Source organism: Bubalus bubalis, chromosome 1 (genome assembly GCF_019923935.1).
Source record: "Bubalus bubalis isolate 160015118507 breed Murrah chromosome 1, NDDB_SH_1, whole genome shotgun sequence".
NCBI lineage: Eukaryota > Metazoa > Chordata > Mammalia > Artiodactyla > Bovidae > Bubalus > Bubalus bubalis.
The window spans coordinates 30429696-30449486 of record NC_059157.1 but is presented as its reverse complement, the minus strand read 5'-3'; the positions used below and the strand labels follow the sequence as shown (position 1 = coordinate 30449486).

The 19791-nt window shown below is 38.9% G+C and overlaps 2 protein-coding genes across 18 annotated transcripts in view; one reads left to right on the top strand and one right to left on the bottom strand.

Annotated features, from left to right (window-relative positions):
• PRIMPOL (primase and DNA directed polymerase) overlaps nt 1–15802 on the top strand; it is a 50910-nt gene extending 35108 nt beyond the window's left edge. For 8 of the 15 annotated variants that reach the window (XM_044938403.2, XM_044938401.2, XM_044938394.2 and 5 more), the window contains 8 exons: nt 5568–5730; nt 6538–6623; nt 8301–8390; nt 8468–8576; nt 12833–12915; nt 12996–13042; nt 14516–14610; nt 15395–15802. In XM_044938403.2, coding sequence (XP_044794338.2) covers nt 5568–5730; nt 6538–6623; nt 8301–8390; nt 8468–8576; nt 12833–12915; nt 12996–13042; nt 14516–14610; nt 15395–15554 — 833 coding nt within the window. In that variant the 3' untranslated portion in view covers nt 15555–15802. The other 7 variants (XM_044938393.2, XM_044938396.2, XM_025280157.3 and 4 more) reach the window with 7 other exon arrangements.
• CENPU (centromere protein U) overlaps nt 15773–19791 on the bottom strand; it is a 46204-nt gene continuing 42185 nt past the window's right edge. For 2 of the 3 annotated variants that reach the window (XM_006075117.4, XM_025280211.3), the window contains exons 12-13: nt 17749–17905; nt 15773–16382 (exon numbers count right to left, since the gene is read on the bottom strand). In XM_006075117.4, the coding sequence (XP_006075179.1) occupies nt 16269–16382; nt 17749–17905 (271 nt within the window). In that variant the 3' untranslated portion in view covers nt 15773–16268. Of the gene's footprint in view, nt 16383–17748; nt 19414–19791 lie in introns of those variants that run through there. The other variant, XM_044938414.2, reaches the window with a different exon arrangement.

Here is a 19791-nt window from a genome sequence, read left to right as displayed (position 1 = left end):
ACAGTACATTCTTGTGGGTGCTTAGAATTTAGGCTGCGCGCTTAGGAAGAGGGCTTGAGGTGGGCAAGGAAAAGTGCTGCCGCCTTGTGGAAATATTCGGGAACTACAGCTTAATCCATGGCGATTACAGGATTTTAATTCATAGGACCTGGGTCTGGGTTAATGACCGCTGCCCTGGGGAAATGTCGGGGCGCAGGTATTGGAGTAAGTTCCAAACACAGCTGACTTGCATTAGTGTTGTTGTTATTCAGTCGCTCAGTCCTGTCTACTCGTTGTGACCCCATGGACTGCAGCACGCCAGGCTTCCCTGTCCTTCACCAACTCCCAGAGCTTAAACTCTTGTCCATCAAGTCAGTGATGCCATCCAACCATCTCAATCTCTGTCGTCCCCTTCTCCTCCCACCTTCAATCTTTCCCAGCATCAGGGTCTTTTCTAGTGAGTTGGCTCTTCTCACCAGATAGCCAGATATTGGAACTTCAGTTTCAACATTAGTCCTTCCAATGAATATTCAGGACTGATTTCCTTTAGGATGGACTGGTTGGATCTCCTTGCAGCCCAAGGGACTCTCAAGAGTCTTCTCCAACACCACAGTTCAAAAGCATCAATTTTTCTGCACTCAGCCTTCATTATGGTCCAACTCTCACATCCATACATGACTACTGGAAAAACCATAGCTTTGACTAGACCTTTGTTGGCGAAGTAATATTTCTGCTTTTTAATATGCTGTTTAGATTTGTCATAGCTTTTCTTCCAAGGAGCAGCAAGTGTCTTTTAATTTCATGGCTGCAGTCACCATCTGCAGTGATTTTGGAGCCCCCAAAAATAAAGTCTGATACTGTTTCCACTGTTTTCCCCATCTATTTGCCATGAAGTGATGGGACAGAATGCCTTGATCTTCGTCTTCTGAATGCTGAGTTTTAAGCCAGCTTTTTCACTCTCCTCTTTAGTGAAAGAGGCTGTTTAGTTCGTGTTCAACTTTTGCCATTAGGGTGATACCATCTGCATATCTGAGGTTCTTGCTATTTCTCCTGGCAATTTTGATTCCAGCTTGTGCTTCATTTAGTCCAGCATTTCACGTGACTTACTTGGCATATAAGTTAAATAAGCAGGGTGACAATATACAGCCTTGATGTACTCCTTTCCCTATTTGGAACCAGTCCATTGTTCCATGTCTGATTGTAACCGTTGCTTCTTGACCTGCATATGGATTTCTCAGGAGGCAGGTGAGGTGGTATTCCCATGTCTTTCAGATTTTTCTACAGTTTGTTGTGATCCACATAGTCCAAGGCTTTGGCATAGTCAACGAAGCAGATGTTTCTCTGGAATTTTCTTCCTTTTTCTGTTATCCAGCAATTATTGGCAATTTGATCTCTGGTTCCTCTGCCTTTTCTAAATTCAGCTTGAATATCTGAATGTTCTACAGTCACGTACTGTTGAAGCCTGGCTTGGAAAATTTTGAGCATTACTCTGCTAATATGTGAAATGAGTGCAGTTGTGCAGTTGTTTAAGAATTCTTTGGCATTGCCCTTCTTTGGGATCGGAATGAAAACTGACTTTTTCTAGTCCTCTGGCCACTCCTGAGTTTTCCAAATTTGCTGACATATTGAGTGCAGCACTTTAACAGCATCATCTTTTAGTACTTGAAATAGCTCAGTTGGAATTCCATCACCTCCACTAGTTTTGTTTGTAGTTATGCTTCCTAAAGCCCACTTGACTTTACATTCCAGGATGTCTGTCTCTAGGTGAGTGTCCACACCATTGTGGTTATCCGGGTCATTAAGACCTTTTTTGTACAGTTCTTCTGTGTATTCTCGCCACGTCTTCTTAATATCTCCTGCTTGTTAGGTCCTTGCCACTTCTGTCCTTTATTGTGCCCATCATTGTATGAAATGTTCCCTTGGTATCTCTAATTGTCTTGCAGAGATCTCTAGTCTTTTCCATTCTGTTTTTTATTTCTTTGCATCATTCACTGAAAAAGGCTTTCTCATCTCTCCTTGCCATTCTCTGGAACTCTGCATTCAGTTGGATATGTTTCTTTTTCTCCTTTGCGTTTCCTGTCTCTCTTTTATCAGCTATTTGTAAGGCCTTCTCAGACAACCACTTTTCCTTCTTGCGTTTCTTTTTCTTTGGGATGGTTTTGCTCGCCACTTCCTGTACAGTGTTACGAACCTCTGTCCATAGTTCTTCAGGCACTCTGTCTACAAGGTCTAATCCCTTGCATCTGTTCGTCACCTCCACTGTGTAATCATAAGGGGTTTGATTTAGGTCATATGTGAATGGTCTAATGGTTTTCCATACTTTCTTCAATTTAAGTCTGAAATTTGCGATAAGCAGTTCATGATCTGAGCCAGTCAGCTCCTGGTCTTGGTTTTGCTGACTGTATAGAGCTTCTCCATCTTCAGCTGCAAAGAATATAATCAGTCTGATTGCAGGAGTGGCCATCTAGTGATGTCCATGTGTAGAGTCATCTTTTGTTTTCTTGGAAGAGGGTGTTTGTTGTGACCAGTGCATTCTCTTGGCAAAACTGTTAGCCTTTGCCCTGCTTCATTCTGTACTCCAAGGCCAAACTTCCTGGTTAATCCAGGTATCTCTTGACTTCCTACTTTTGCATTCCAGTCCCCTGTGATGAAAAGGACATGTGTTTTTTTTTTTTTTTTTGTTTGTTTGTTTGTTTGGTGTTTTAGCTCCAGAAGATCTTATAGGTCCTTATAGAATGTTTCAACTTCAGCTTCTTCAGCATTAGTGATAGACTTGGATTACTGTGATGTTGAATGGTTTGCCTTGGAAACAAACAGAGATCATTCTGTAGTTTTTGAGACTGCACCCAAATACTGCATTTCAGACTCTTTTGTTGATTATGAGGGCTATTCCATTTCTTCTAAGGGATTCTTGCCCACAGTAGTAGATATAATGGTCATGTGAATAAATTTACCCATTTCCATCCATTTTAGTTCACTGATTCCTAAAATGTGGATGTTCACTCTTGTCATCTCCTGTTTGACCACTTGCAATTTATCTTGATTCATGGACCTAACATTTCCAGAGTCCTAGGTGGTATTGTTCTTTACAGATTTGGACTTTTCTTTCACCACCAGACACGTCCACAACTCTGCATCCTTTCTGCTTTGGCTCAGCCTCTTCATTCTCTCTGGAGCTGTTTATCTGCTCTTCTCCAGTAGTATATTAGACATCTACTGACCTGAGGGGGTCATCTTTCAATGTCATATTTTTTTTGCCTTTTCATACTGTTCATGGGTTTCTCAAGGCAAGAAGGAATGCTGAAGTGGTTTGCCATTCCCTTCCCCAGTGGACCACGTTTTGTCAGAACTCTCCACCATGGCCCGTCTGTCTAGGAGGCCCTGCCCGGCATGCGTCATAGTTTCGTTAATTACATAAAGCTGTGATCCATGTGATCATTTGGTTCCTGTTCTGTGATTGTGCTTTTCATTCTGTTTGCTCTCTGATGTACTTACTGCCATATTGTTCATTGTTTTCTGCTGTTTCGTAGTTCCTCTGTTTCTTTCCAGCTTTCTTGCTCTCTCCCTTTGCAGTTTGATGCATGTCTAGTGGGCTTCCCTGGTAGCTCAGCTGGTAAAGCATCTGCCTGCGATGCAGGAGAGTACGCTTCGCTTCCTTTTGTTGTGTTGTGTATGTACTGTGGGTTTTTACTTTGTGGTTACCATGAAGCTTACATAGAACAACTTTTAGCAGTCTGTTTTAAGTGATAAGAACTTAGGTTTGGGAATATTCTAAATTTCCAACTTTTAACCCCAGCCCTGTCATCTGTGTACCCCTTAAGTATAGTATTTGTACTACTTTTGTCTTTTAACCTTCATACTAATTTTACATCTTAGTCCACTACCTTTACTATATATTTGCCTTCACCTGTGATTCGTACCTTCGTATGTTTTCTTAGGGCTTGCCGGGTGGCTCAGACGATACAGAATCCACCTGCAGTACAGGAGGCCTGGGTTTGATCCCTGGGTCACGAAGATCCCATGGAGAAGGGAGTGGCAGCCCACTCCAGTGTTCTTGTCTGGAGAATCCCATGGACAGAGAAGCCCTTAACACGTCTTTTATTTTTTCAGTATAATGAAGTCCCTTTAATGTTTTTTACAAGGCTGGTTTGGTGGTGAACTCCTTTAGCCTTCACTTGTCTGGAAAGCTCTTTATGCTTCCATTAGACATGGTAGCTTTGCCAGTATTCTTGGTGGTTCGTTTCCGTCAGCTGGAGTCAATATATCATGCCACTCCCTTCTGGCCTGGAACATCTCTTAAAAATCTGGTGGTTGTCTTGTCCCCTTGCAGGTAACAATTTTTTTGTATTGGTAGGTTCTTTCCTTGGCTTTAACTTTTGACATTTTATTTATAATGTGTCTTGCTGTGGGTCTCTTTGGTTTGACCTCATTTAGAACTCTCTGGACTCCCCATATCTGTATGTCTGTTTTCTGCCCCAGGTTAGGAAAGTTTTCGGCCATTACTCCTTCAGATAAGTTTTCTGTTCCTCTCTTTTTCTAGGACTCCTGTAATGTGAATGTGAGTCTGCATGATGTTGTCCCATAAATCCCTTAAGCAGTATATAGTTTTTTTTTCTAGTTGTTTTTTTTTTTTTTTCTACTTTGATTGGATAAGTTCATCTGCCCTGGTTTTGAGATCATTGATCCTAAAAGCTCCCTTCTGGGAGATACTGGCACTCTGGAGCAAGGTAGAGGGGTGAAGATGATACTGCTCATACAAGAAAAAGGAAAGGTGATTCCCTCCAGCTTTAGCAAGGCAAAAGGCGAGAGGGAAGGTGGTGCCAGCAGCCTCCATCCTTCAGTATTCCGGCAAGACCTTGCCCCTCAGGCCAGTGCTTTCAAGTTAGCAAACGAACGTCTCACATGAAGAATGGGTGCTTTTCAAGGGGCTGCTTCTGACCTTGACTCCGGGGCAGGTGAGCCTCACACTGCCTCCCCCGTGAGCTCTTCAGGAACCCCCGTAGGTTTTCACAGCCCCCATGGGTTTCTTGCCTTTCCATCGTGTTCGTGGGGTTCTTGAGGCAAGAAGCCTGGCGTGCTGGAGTTCGTGGATCACAGAGTTAGACGCAGCTTAGTGGCTGAGCAGCAGTGGCCCTCGGGGGCGGGAGCCCAGTTGGTCTTCAAATCCAGGTGTTTGCGGGGCTTATCTCGCAGACGCTGGTCTTAAAAGTTGAGGTACCTGAACGGGCAGTACTTTGCTCCTTGGGGAGAAGCTCCCGGTTTGAGTTCCCTGCAGGCTGGGAGCTGCTACGTCTGGGGTGGGGTTTATGGCCAGAGTGTGTCTCAGCCTTTCCCGGCTGCTTCGGTGCAATTTTCCCTCTCACTGCCTGATGAGAAGGGTCTTCCACCTGGTAGATTTTGTCCACGTGAAATTGTTTCGTATACTGTCGTGGAGTGTGTCCATGGGAGACGGTGAATTCAGGATCTACGTTGCTGTTTGGAACCAGAACCATGTGTTTTTTCTAATAATGCTGAACAGGATTACTATTTGCTGACCTAGAAACACACCACTGAAACCATGAACTCACACTGTTTTTTTAATTATATAGGAGTTTACACAAGGAATAGAAACTTTCGACTGTATAAATCATCAAAACTAGGAAAGTATGTGGCTTTGGAAGTTGCTGAAGATAACAAATTTTCTCCTATACAATCGAAGAATATTTCGAAAGAAAATCAATACTTCCTGTCTTCTTTGGTCAGCAATGTCAGGTACGCAGGACCAGAATTAAACCATTGTGTGTTCAAGAATATTAAGCAGTGAATGGCATTGTGAATTACTAAAATGTGAACTGTATAAAGTTTTTATATTTGAGTAAAAGAAAGTTCTTAAAATTCTAGGTTAACTGTTCTTTTTTGCCTATTAACTAGAAAATAGTAGAAGTTACTTTTAACTATTTTACTCTTTATGTCCTTTTATATGTGATATATTTTCCAGGTTTTCTAAAATGATTATTCTGTTGAAAATAAAAACTACTTATTGCATTTGGAAATGTAATTACTGTTAAGATAAAGTTTTCTTTTTATATATGCACATACAGAAATATAATTTACATAGATCCTTCACTTGAAACATATTTCTTGGGATCATTATATGATTATGTCACCTCTCTTGTCTACTCAACATTATATCATAAATATTTGTCAAATTAATAACTGACCAATAAATAATCAATAATTTTTCTGTAGAATTTTCTCCCTTTGCTTTTGTTCCTCTTTTTTTCTTCTTGTTATCCAGACTTTTAAAATTAACAAAAATTTCAGAGGCTTCTGTAGCTTCAGCATTTCTCAGGTCTTCTGACTGACTCTGCAGTTGAGGAAAATACTATAAATGGTCACCAAACTAGTCTTTTTGTAGGGGTTGGATTGGTGTTTTTGTAGGCAAATGTGGCATAAACATCCTAGCACAATGAGCTGTTGAACAAAGGATTTTATTATGAGACTGAAATTGTGTCCTTTCAGTAGTCAGATCTCTCTAATTCTAGTATTACTTTCTGTTGTACACATTTTCTTCTTCAGGTTCTCAGATGCTTTACGAATTCTGACATGTGACATACCTCAAAGTAAACAGCGAGTTCAGTGTTTCAGTCGTACCAGTACTTCAGGTAAGTTTAAGAAAACAATATGCTGTGAAAATTTAAGGACGCAAAATCTATTTTTCTTCAAAATCTTAAATCTTATATATTTATATGTACTGTTCTTTCAGAACAACTGCATTTCTCTCCAAAATGGAAAGTGTGAAAAAAAAAGATGTATTTTAAAGCTTACTAATTTTTATTTTATAGTGTTTTGGGGGAAAAATATGAAAATAATGTAGGTTGTCTAAAATAAGCACATATTAAAATGAAAAAACTTAAAGATCTCTTCACTCCTGTGTCCACAGAGGGGCCACTGCTGTTGGCAGGTTCCTGTTTAGCCCTGTAGAGCTGCCCTGCATTTCCAGCACTAAAGAGCCTCTGCATTCTTAATGGCCATATAGTTTTTCATGAAATCTATATGTTCTTCATTCCTTTACTGAAGAAAACATCTTTTTCTAAGATATAAACTCTCCAGTAAATATTTTAATACACACACTTTTTAGGCTATCATTCTAAGAATGAGACTGAAAATTTTAATATACAACAAAATTGGATTGGTTACATACTGTAAAATACTCTGTAGACATTTGATTTAGATTTATAAAGCCTATATAGTATGAAAAATGCCCATTTAAGATGTTGAGATAAGGCTCTAACATTATGAGGTATGATCACAAGTTTATTTTAAAAATATGGATAACATTTTCTTATCTGTTTACTGTTTTTTCTAGACATTGATTTGAAGTTTATTTCTCTCATTTCTGCTTTAATATATTTTCCAAAATTTCTTTAATTATGTATACTATTATGTATACTATTTTTGTAAGTGAAATTGGGCTTTAAGAAAAGTAGATTACTCTGTCTTTAAATAAGATTTTAAATAATTTTCCTTAGAGTTGTAGATAGAAGACATAAGATGTTAGTGCTCTGCAGCTACACGACCCTGGAGAATGCACCTGTGATGAGTGAGTTTATCACTGGTTACCTTGGTGGAGACTGCACACCATAGGAAACAGGCATCTCTCAGAAAAAGGGTGTTAGAAAGGACTTCTTATAGGATCCAGGCTTGAGTTAGATGCTTCTGAGGAGTCTCCAAGGAAGAGTGGGCTGTTTTTTGAGTTGGGCACTGTCAGTGACAGTTTTATGATTTAAATATCTTGATAAATCTTATCTAGAAAGAAGGCTTGACTACGGGGGAGACTAAAGCCACAGCTGGTAAAGGAGCAGCTACTGAGACAAAATAGGCTGGCGTTTGGTCCTTTTTGTGGTTTGGTCTTCATTCTTGTGGCCACAGAGTGACCTTATATGCTGCTGAAGTTCTGTGAAGCAGTTTATGATTAATGGGAGAACACCAGGGCTGAGCTTCAAGTCCCCAGCCAGCTTGTGGCCACACTGCGGTCTCAGTGACAGTATTAATACAAGGCCAGCTTCCAAGTGTAAGGGGCTGTTTTTCTCTTTATCAGAATGAAGCAACTGAAGTGATTCTAAATGCTTTTTATGAAAACTAGCTACAATTTGATTTGAGAGGTTTGCATTTTACCTGCTTCCTTGTGAGAATACACGACTGATTAAAAGACAAACTGCAGAGAAGCAAGAAAACTAAAAAGTGGCAGGAGGCGGCTGCAGAACACAGTTGTACTGAACAACTTAAAATTTAACTCATCTTTTAGCTGTTATGATTTATAATTATTTTTTCTGTTGCAGTAGAAACCATTGAAGGTTTTCAGTGTTCACCTTACCCTGAAATTGATCAATTTGTTCTCTCACTGGTGAATAAAAATGGCATTAAAGGAGGTAAAGATAACTTTATTCTTTATTAACTGTTATATGATAGAGTAATAGTACCTTTAGAAACATTATTTGTGGTTCAGGAATTCGGCGGTGGAACTACTTTTTCCCAGAAGAATTGTTGGTTTATGACATTTGTAAATACCGCTGGTGTGAAAACATTGGAAGAGCCCACAGGAGTAATAATATCATGTAAGTAATATTGCTTGTTAATGAGTTCTATGTATTTACCCAGTATTATATTTTAAGTGTTTATAATTTAAGATGAAAATGTAAAACTGATTTTGTTATAATAGATTTAGTTGTAACTCATACAATTTATATTTTATTTGGCTTGTGCTTTTTAATATTTAATTGTGAATATCTTAATTATTACTTTGCCTCAGCACATATCATCTTTATTTGTACTTTATTTGGTAAAATAACCCCTTAAATAGTGAAATCTTGAGGAACTACAGCAGAATTGAGTGGGGCTAGAAAGAAATGAGAGCCAGTAGCCATTAGCCTTTGACACCTACGGAGTCTAAATCAAACATGAGCAAATTTGGGCAAGAAGGAAACTACTCTGCTAGGGTTTAAAAATTAGAGTTAAAGGTTATGTTAACATGTTCAAGACAAAGAATAGTCCAGAAGAGAACCAGTATTTATTGAATGCTTGCTGTATATGCAAGGCCTTGTTTTGGACTTGTCTTTTGCCCCTGGTAAAATAAGAGGAAATAAAGGATGAAGTAAGACCAGAAGTAGAATTTTATATCATATAAGGAAATATTCAGATAGGGATAAAATAAAAACCCAGTCATTATCATTTATGATGTTAGCAGAATTTCTATGTTTTAGTATCTAACATCTGGAGGAAATGGCAACCCACTCCAGTATTCTTACTTGGGAAATCCTATGGACAGAGGAGCCTGGTGGGTTACAGTCCATGGGATTGCAAGAGTTAAGACACAACTTAGCAACTAAACCACCACCAACCAATACCTAATATCAAAGCTCAGACTTCAATATATAAAGCTTTTACAGCACATGGGCCAGGCGTGAGAAAATGATCATGAAACTTTAGTTAAAAAGCTGGAAAACATCTTAGATATTATGATTCAGTGCTATAATGTATACATAGATTAATTCAGTTTTTAAAAAAAACTTCAAAAACTCAGTGCACAAATCTGTAGCAAAGACCACCTGTAGTCCCAGAACTATGGTTGTGATTTTGGTGTATCTTCCTAGTCTTTTTTTCTGTTCATGAATGTTTGCCAGAAAGTCATTTCATATAATGATTATTTAACTTTGAGATTCTCGGGTTGCTATTTCTTTCTGAAGAATTACAGGTTGTATTATTATCCAGTGTATTCCTTTTAAGTGTGAAATACATCGTGTGTGTGTGTGTGTGTGTGTGTGTGTGTATATATATATATATATATGCATATACTTGCCATATCTACCACTTTTAACCTCAGAAGTATCCTGTGGGCCCAGGTACAGTTTCTTTAGAGATAATAGCTGTTGTCCTGAATTTTGTGGCAATCTTTCCGTCTTTATGGTTTTTTCCATATTTGCTTGCATCTCCAGACATTTCATTTTACATTTTTTAATCTTATGGTAAATTGGTCCTTTGACTTGCTTTTTGGTCAACATTATATTCATGAGCTTTGTGCATACTGCAGAATGTAGCTGTTGCTTGTTTCCATCATTGTATATGTAAGTAGACCAGTTCATCTGCTGTCCTGCTGTGGACATTTGGCTTGCTGCTGTAAACAGTGAAGCTACAAATACTGTGTGTATCACTTGGCACACATACGCAAGTTTCTCAAAGTGTATTTCTAAAACTAGAATTGCTGTATCATAGAATATGCATGAATTTTATTAGATAAATTATTTTCCCAAATGGTCATGCTGCTTGATATTCCCACCAGCAGTGTTTTCAGATTTTGTCCTGCCCCACATTCTTACCAAAATTTTACTATCGTTAGGTTTTTAAATTTGTTTTGCTAATCTGGTGAGTTTAAATGGTATTGTGGTTTTCATCTGAATTTCCGATTACTAATTTGAGGATTGGATTGTCAAACCTCCCTCATGCAAATCAGAGATCTTACCCAATGATAAGCTTTACTAGTAGTTTTAAAGGTATAAGGAAGCAGAGTCAGGCCTGGGACACCAGGCACGGCTCCCCACGTCCTTCCTGCACGAGATGCTTTCTCTAACTCCAGCTCAGAGCTGAGGCAGGAGCTAGCAGCCACCATACACAGCAGGGAACACTGAGGTTATGAACCATTTGTTTTATATTCATGGTTACATAGCAAGTGTGACATGGGTAGGGAACCGTGTCTTATAAACCCACAGACTCTAGGCCTGTTTACAATACACAGAAATCAGAGACCTCCTGCCAAGGGCATTCTTTGTAGACAAGGATGCTCAGCTTGGCAAACTGCCACTGGCCCAGTGGTTCCCAGACTCAGTTCATGGTGCCCTTAGTATCTTAACTTTTTCACATTGTTCCAAGGACAAAAGAAATACCTATACTTATTAATCAGTTTCAAGCAACTTAATATTTGCCCTGATAATTTAGTAGCACTTTGTTTCAATTGATGCATATTGTTTTTTCAAAGTATTCTTATTTCATTTTTAAATTGAGATATAATTGACATTTAACATTATACTAGCTAGCTTCAGGTGTAAAACATTTGATATCTATGTACAACTGCAAAATGATCTCAGCAGTAAGTCTAGTTAACATCCATCACCATGCATAGTTACATTTTTGTTTTCTTGTGATGAGAACTTTTAAGATTTACCAATTTACAAATATGCAATATAGTATTAACTGTAGTTGCTATGTGTGTATTACATCACAGTGACTTATCCTTGGAAGCCGGGACCTGTTGACTCTTAAGTATGCTTATTAATGGGCTGTGTGTCCTTTTGAAGCCTGCATGCATAAACTCAAACTTTGGGATCAAGCTGGACACTGCCAGCCTCATCCTCACATCTCATTCCATATTTATGCTACTTTATCACTACCACCAGTACCAAACAAACACCCAGCTCTACAAAGACAGGACATCACTGAAAGGAATGGAGAAGGGTGACGCCATACTGCGCCTGAGTTACAACCAAGCGGTTGCGAGGTGCCTGACAGATGTCAGATGTCACCCTATCCCCTGAAAGATGGGCACTTCCGTGCAGAGTTTGGAAACTGTAGCATTTGTCTATTAGGAAGTCTGTTACTGGAATGTTTATGGGGCCCTTAGACTGAGCTACCAGCCCATTTTTCTCTCCTTGGTAAATGTCCCAAACACATAGTTAGCCATTTTGTGTTTATTTTCTATGAAATGTGGGAAGATTTTAAACTACTTAAAAAAATACTAGTGGTTATAGGATTGTTTGGGTTTTCTGTAACTCTGCTTGGTTTGGTATATTTTTATCTAGTACTGTGTTTATTCTACGAAAATATTCAGCATTACTAGAAAAAGTTCATAATATATATTTTTAATATATTTATATTTGTAGTTATATCTCTAATACGACTTATGTCTTTATACCTTTTTTTGATTAATCTTGAATTTTATTAGTCTTCATTTTGTCCTCATTGACTGTTAGAAATTTTTGTTATTACTTTCTGCCTTTTAAGATTTATTGTTCATTTTCTAAATTATTTGTGTTACTGCTAAAGAGTCTAAATTTCTTTCTAAAGATCACTTTAGCTCAGTTTCACATTTTTTAATTTATTTTTGGCACCACTGTGAGGCTTGTGGGATCGTCGTTTCCCGACCAGGGATTGAACTTGGGCTCTTGGCAGTGAGAGCGTGGAATCCTAACCACTGTACTGCCAGGGAATTCCCCTCACCTATTTCAATATGTAATTTCAATCCATTTAATTCTAAGCATATTCTAATTTCCATTGTGAATTTTCCTTGAGTCACTTGGTTATTAAGAAAAATGTTTTAAATTTCTAAGTTTTGAGTTTCAGTTCTTTTTATTGCTTATTTCTAAATAATCTGTTGATTCATACTGTACCTAAACATAGTCAGTTTTTTAAATTGTTTTTAAATTCTCATTCAAATTTTTGATATCCTGAGTTTTGGGGTGGGTGGTTGGTATCAATTATCAAAAGAATGTTTTCTTTTTTAAATCTTAAATTATGGCTGAATATGTGTTTACCCTTGAAGTTCTGTAAGCTTTGCTCACATATTTTGAAGATCTCTTATTTGGCAGGAACAAGTTGAGAATTTTATCTTCTTGGGAGAAACTTTGGTCAGTATATAATTTTTGCCCTAAAGTTCATATTTTTGGCAAACATCATTTGTCAGATATGTTTGTATCCTTTTACTTTCTATCTTTTCTCCCTCTTTAAGTCTTAGGCATCTCTCTTGTAAATGGCATGTAACTGAATTTTGCTTTTTATCCTGTCTGGAAAGTACTAATTTTTACATTTTGTTTTAAATGTAAAGGATTTTGGTTGACCTGAAAAATGAAGTTTGGTATCAAAAATGTCATGACCCTGTCTGCAAAGCAGAAAACTTCAAATCTGACTGTGAGTTACTAATTTTTACGTTTACCACAGAGTAAAAATGAGATATTATATAAAACAGTTCTACTGTCTTTCTGGTTCAGGCTTTCCACTCCCTGCTGAAGTATGTCTTCTGTTTCTTCTCAAAGAGGTAAGTGCACTTGGAAGTCTCCTTCTGGTCTCTAACTAGGTCTTGGTACAGTGGTTCAAGGAGCTAATGGTGTCCAGGTATCGTCTGAGCACAGTTTGGAACTTGGTTTCCACTTAGGAACCTGCTGCAGTGATCGTTCCACCTCAGCACACAGCTGCTCTCAGCCTCATTTTTCCCCACTGCTGCATAAGAAACAGATAGCTATTAACCAGTTTCAGACATTTTAGCTTCTCATTTTTTGCTTTACAAAGTAATATTTTCTTTATATCTAGAAAGAATTTCTAGAAATAGTTCTATAGGATATATATATACACACTTTGGTAGATATTACCAGATTGCCAAACCAATATTTTTCTTTGAAAAAAATTTTATATTACTTACCCAAGTAATTCACATTCATTGTAGAAAAACATTACAAAATACATAAAGCGCAAAAAGAAAAAATCATTCTCACTCGTAATTTTACCACTCAGATAAATGTTTTGGTCTGTAGCTTCCAAAATTAGTAGTGTATATACTATATTGTAGGGATTTTTCCTACTTAAACTGTCATATTTTCTGTATTACCAAATTGTTCTCCATGAAAATGATAGGAAATTAGGTTATCCTCCACTTGCCATTTCTTATTTTTACCTTTTAATCTGTACCAAGCTGTTAGACATAAAGTGGTATTTCAGGTGTTTTAATTTACAGTTTAACATTCAGGTTTCTATGTTTCTATTATGGATTGCCTGTAACTGCCCTCTGTTTACTTTAATATGAGGTCTAATATTTTACAAGAACTTTGTATTAAGGACTCTTCTACACTTCCCCCTTTTGTTTATAGTGTTATGGTTAAAATGAAAGTTACCTGCTAGAGCTGCTTGAGTTTATAATCTAGGTAACTCTCTGGTACGTAGTCAACTTTAAAAACATCTCTCCTGAAAAAATTTATACTGAAATGGTAGAAACCTCCTTGATCTGTAGGAGCTGGATATAAAATACCTGATCGCCAGTCTCTAGGTTAAAAAGTGTTTTCAAAGAACCAAACTTTGTCTCTGAGAATATTTCATCCTAGTTTATTTGAAGTGTTATTTTGATAAATGGCTGTGGTTTTAGTGGGTTTCTGAAAGTTTTTTTTTTTCCTGCTAATCCAATAATACCTTGAAAACACCAAATTGTAAGTACCTTTGGTGTCCAGTATTACCACTGCTTGGATTTAACTTATTTTAGCTTTTTACTTAAAAACTGAATGATAGGTTTATTATACTGTTTAACAGTTAACACTTTTAGTATTTTAAGCTAAACTCCAGTGTTACTGATATTTGCCTGTTTTCTATTGCAATGAAAGAGTTTTAACCTGCAGAAATGCTGCAGAAGAACAAGGAACCCTCCTGTGCGCCTTTTCTTGATTGGTTCTTAAACACTTGGCCACACTTGTTTTCTCCCGCTACTGTACACATGACACATTATTTTTGATGAATCTTGTCCTAGGCATTTCAGGCTGCTGTAACAGAGTACCTCAGACTGAGTGACTTAAAAACAACAAATTTCTCACAGTTCTGGAGGCTGGACAGTCCAAGATCAAGGTGCTGTGGACTCCCGTCAGCTCCCGGGTCACTGAGCGGTGTCTCTCACTGTGTTGTCCCTGGGAGACGGGGTCACAGAGCACTGGTGCCATTCCCTTCTGATCTCAGCACCTGCCTCCTGCAGACCTCACCTAATATCGCCACACTGGGCATTGGGATCAATCTAATAGGGAAAGGGGTGACAAACGTTCAGTCCATAGCAAATCTCTTTAGAGTAAGAGCAGATATCAAAACCCTTCATCTCTTAATACTCAAGCATGTAGCTGGAGAATAAGAACATTCTTATACATCTATAGTGAAATTATTCAGGAAATTTCATGTTAATACAATATGTTTAATACTCAAAATCCAGTCCTACTTTTGATCAGATCAGATGCTCAGTCATGTAGTTATCTCAAAACTTTTTTCAATCTATCTTAATTTTAAAACTATCGAGAAATTAGTCTGTTAAGATAGCAGATACCAGTTTGCCTTCAGCTAGACTATCCACTTTTACAGAATATCAGTCTACCTTTGCTGTAGCCCTATCTGTGTAACTGGAAAGACCGTACCACAGGAGATGCAGGCGTTTCCAATTTGGAGTTTTGTGAATGTCCCACAAAGGCAGCAATGATGAGCCCATGATGACTGCGTTAGAGACTGTACTGTCCAGTGTTTGGTGTATCTGTTGAACTGAATATCTTAATTCAGTACAGATCAACTGTATGGTGAAATTATCATACATTCTGTTAGAATAATCGGTATTTTCTTCCTACTCTGTTCTCCCTCCTCCTTGGAACTACAGGAAGAGGAGTTTACAACAGATACAACAGCAGACACTGAAACCAAGAGTCCTCATGGACCGTCATCTAGCGTGTTGTCAAAAGGGGCATTTTCCGATGCTGACTGGGATAATGGCATTGATGATACTTACATTTTGGAGGCTACAGAAGATGCTGAATTAGCAGAAGCTGCAGAGAACAGTCTTCTCGCTTATAATGGGATGGATGAAATTCCTGATGAACTACTAATAGAAGTATTACAAGAGTAGCTAATTATGGACACTGACATAACTAGGCTGTAATCTACATGAAGGCAGATTTAGTAACATTAAATTATAGTAACTTATTAAATAAGCCTGTTATATCAGCTGTTTTATTTATCACTTTACTTCCAAATCTTATGTACTCAAATAAACCAGTTTTATTGAAAATTAGCTCCAGTATGCTTATTAAAATTCAGTAGAATTCTCCTTATATGATTAACTATGTTCACATCAGCTTAATTTTGCATGTTTATTTGTAGGGTAAAGCTTCTAAGGGCTGATGAGGTGTCAATACTGTAAAACATTTTAAAACTTAGTACTTGGTGTTAACTAGAAAAGTTAATTATGGCCTCTAAAACTACTATACTTAGCCATTTAATTTTAATGACAAAGCAATATTAAATTCTGGTGACAAGCTCAAGGTCATACATACAGGCTGAATAGTAAGACAGTTTCCTGCTTTTAAACTTATCTGAGAATGCTATAACAATAAAAAATACTCAATTCAAATTAATAGTAATAAAGTTCAGGTTTTCTTCCCATTCTTCTTTGTGCAAAAATATATACTGCCTGTTACCTTCTAAAACTGTATCATGAGACTAATCTTAAATGTGCACATCTTAGTAGACTGGTCTCATTTCTGGTCAAGGAGATTCTCTAATTGATAGTTGATATTTTGCAGATGATGTTCAGCTCCTAAAAGGGGTCTTGCTTTGAACAGCAAAGCTGGAAGGCTGGATGAATCATACTGTTGAAGAAAAATATTTAGATGAATAAAAAAACCCTTTTAAAATCCTATCCATTTTATGTAGTTCAATGTTATGACCAAATGCCAATGATAATAGTGTTTTCCATGAATCACTGTTCACTCATTTTTACGAAATTGGTTTTAATCCGTCACCTCAGAACAACTGGTAAACAGGCTGCAAGGGAACTGCTCTGCAAAGCCTGAGCTACTCACCCAGAAGACCAGCTGGGTCAAAGAACAATGGCATCTGAATTACTTAAACCAAAATCTCCCTGGACAGGTCAAGACGTGGTCTGGGCAAGTTAGCTAGAGCTCTGTGGCTCAGCAGGTTCACTGTAAGAACCGAGGTAATGAGAACACCAGGCCCATAAAACTCATCTAGAAAAATTACTTTTTGAGAAAATTAACGATGTGGTTCTCAGTTGCCAATCCAAGTGTCCTTAATGATTAAAGACAAATACAAACCCAGCATAAAAATAGGAAAGAAAACTCAACTCATGAGTTTGAAACTTACGCCAAATATCATGGTACAACTTGTGTCTAAGGGCCAGTGACTAAAGTCCTGACAGCTATATCATACTTAGAATACAAGGTGGTTTTCTTAGAAACGAAATTAAGCACAAAGCTATCAGAGTGACTACAACCCAAATAATTTTGTCTGTATCACCTACCATTAGGCAATTCAGTTTAACAAATATTTGAGAGCCTAATGTGTTCAACCTATTGTACTGGGGGGCACCTGCTCTCAGGGGAGGAAGAACTAACATTAGATACTGGATTCTTAGTTTAAGAAAAGAGGTAAGGCATGTACCCTGGTATCTACACTCTACACTACTATATATAAAGCATGAACAGCAAGGACAGGGCCAGCTATATTCATTATCTTGTAAGATCACAGAAAAGAATCTATGCCAACCACCCTTTCCCCTCCTGCGTGCCCCCTTAAAACATTTTTCAACTTCTAAAATCATACCTACCATTTATATGGGATAATGGCTACTTTTTCAGATATAAAAGATAGAAAAAATACGGGCTGAACAAAGAACAAGAGGTTGGTCTTTAAAACTTGTATAGGTTTTAGTGGTCTTAGTCTTAGGTTGACGACAAGTTGAGTTTTGTCCAGAGGATACACTTCCCTTCAAGAAATTCAGTTCTATGAAGCTTAAATACCTTAGTAAAATCAGTGTTTCTGGATTTTCCTTTACCTCTCTGGCCTTAGTTAACTAAAGAAGTGGTGCGAACAAATTTTCACCAGTTTATAGGGATGCTTTTTAGGTAGACCTGGCGTCTCCATTGCTCTCCCCTCCAAGCTCTAACAGGCTGCCCTGTCTTCTGAAGCAGAGTGAAAATTAAAAACTGAACTTACTGTTTCCTTTACACTTGGTTCTTCCTCTTGAACATCTGAGTAATCTTGATGAAGCTGCTTGAGATTAGACAGGAAATATGCTGCCTTCCTAAGGGAAGCTTTTCTCTCCTGAAGTTCCTCATACTTTATTTGTAGTTGTTTCAGCTCTGGTTCTACCCTAAAACAGAAAGATATTTTTCCCAAAAAGAAATGACAAAGTGGAACTTCAGCCTAAGGTGTATGAGGTGGAGTGTGTAAGGGTTTTGAGTGAAGTAAACAAACAGGGAAGCTGGACTAGGTGGTTTAATGTATCATTAGCTTTGAAATTATCAATGTGAATGATTCTGAAATCAATTTAAATATAGCAAAAACTCTGAAATATGATGCCTAAAAAGTACTTAGCAGTGAAGCCCACAGAAAAAATATGCCTTATGTATCTTAAAGTTCATTAAGTCATTTTTAGAGTCTTAGGAACTACTGAATTGAAACATATACTTGGGTATCAAGATTTTAGCGCCCCAGACGATGTAGACCAACACTGCAGTGTAGCAGTAAAAGCATGGACAAAAAGCCTTTCCTCTGCCCCTCTTGGACAAGATTTTGTCCAAGTCTAATAAAAGCAGTGGAGAAACTATCTCAGTGCCTGGATGAGATGTGCAACCTTGGGCAATCTGCTTTCTGTCTCAGTAGCTCATAAGTCTCAACATATAAAATAAAAAGGGTAACTTGGATTTTGTGGCCCAATTTATAAAAGAATGGGGAATGGCTACCATCTTTCATTCTCACAAAGATATATTTAAAACCTGCTCTAATATCATTTTATAGAAGTCCCTGTACAGTTCTGTGCGTTGAACTAGTGCCACGTTCTGGGAAACCCCCTGAGCCAGCAGGGTCGTGGGCAGGAGCGCTGGGTCGGGAGCCAGCAGGGTCGTGGGCAGGAGCGCTGGGTCGGGAGCCAGCAGGGTCGTGGGCAGGAGTGCTGGGTCGGGAGCCAGCAGGGTCATGGGCAGGAGCGCTGGGTCAGGAGCCAGCAGGGTCATGGGCAGGAGCGCTGGGTCGGGAGCCAGTGGGCAGACACCGGGTCCCGGGTCCCCCATTCCCCGGTAGGGGGCTGTCGGAATGTTACCGCCCTGTGCCTTGGGTTTTCTACATGTAAAACAATGATACACATTTTCTTTCTTTCTATGCCTTTCCAAAATACTATACCTCTCAAGTTCTACAATTCTGTCTAGAAAAAGGATTGAAAGCTCTGAGAGACAGATCCGAGTCTTACATAGTTGTCTTGTGGCCAAACACCCTGCCTCCTGGGGTTATGGTGATGATTAATGAGTTGGTATCATAAAGCACTTAGGACGGCGCCCAGCGACACACAGCTAACACCTGAAAAAGCGTCCCGTCATGATTACTTTTCTGACTTTGGCCTGGGCCCATGAAGGCTGCAGCGCCGGCCAGCAGCACCTGTTCAGAGGCTGGATCTGGGAACCAAAGGCTAAGACAACCCGTTTCTCCCTCTTCTAGACTTCTGGGGCAGGTCTCATCTTTCAAACTTAGTACTCACTCATAGGTCGTCTTCTAAGACCACTTTCCAAGCTATTTTAAGGCTCCTGAAGGGCAGGGAGCATACCTGACACTGCTTATTCTGCTGCTGCTTTGCTGCCAGCCCTCCGGCTCACCCGGCCGTCCCGTCTGTAAGGAAGACCACCAGAAACACGGCGGACGGCTTGCGCTCGCCTTCCTGAGCACACGTGGAGACAGACCTGGAAATTCTTCTGGCCCGACAACTGCGCCCAGGTGTGTCATACCAAGCGATGCGTCTCAACGACACTCATGAAAACGGATACCGCCTCATACGACACTGTGCTATGCCAGTCACTGTGTGGCACTTTCTGTGCATTTACTCACTCAGGCCTCACAGCACTCTGGGAGGTACAGTCACCGTCATGCTCATTGCAAACCAGGGAACTAAGGCACTGAGAGGACTAGCAGCCTGCCCAAGGCTGCCCAGCCAAAAAGTGGTAGAGCCCGCACTTAAACCTCGCGTCCACGCGTTACATGTCCAATCAG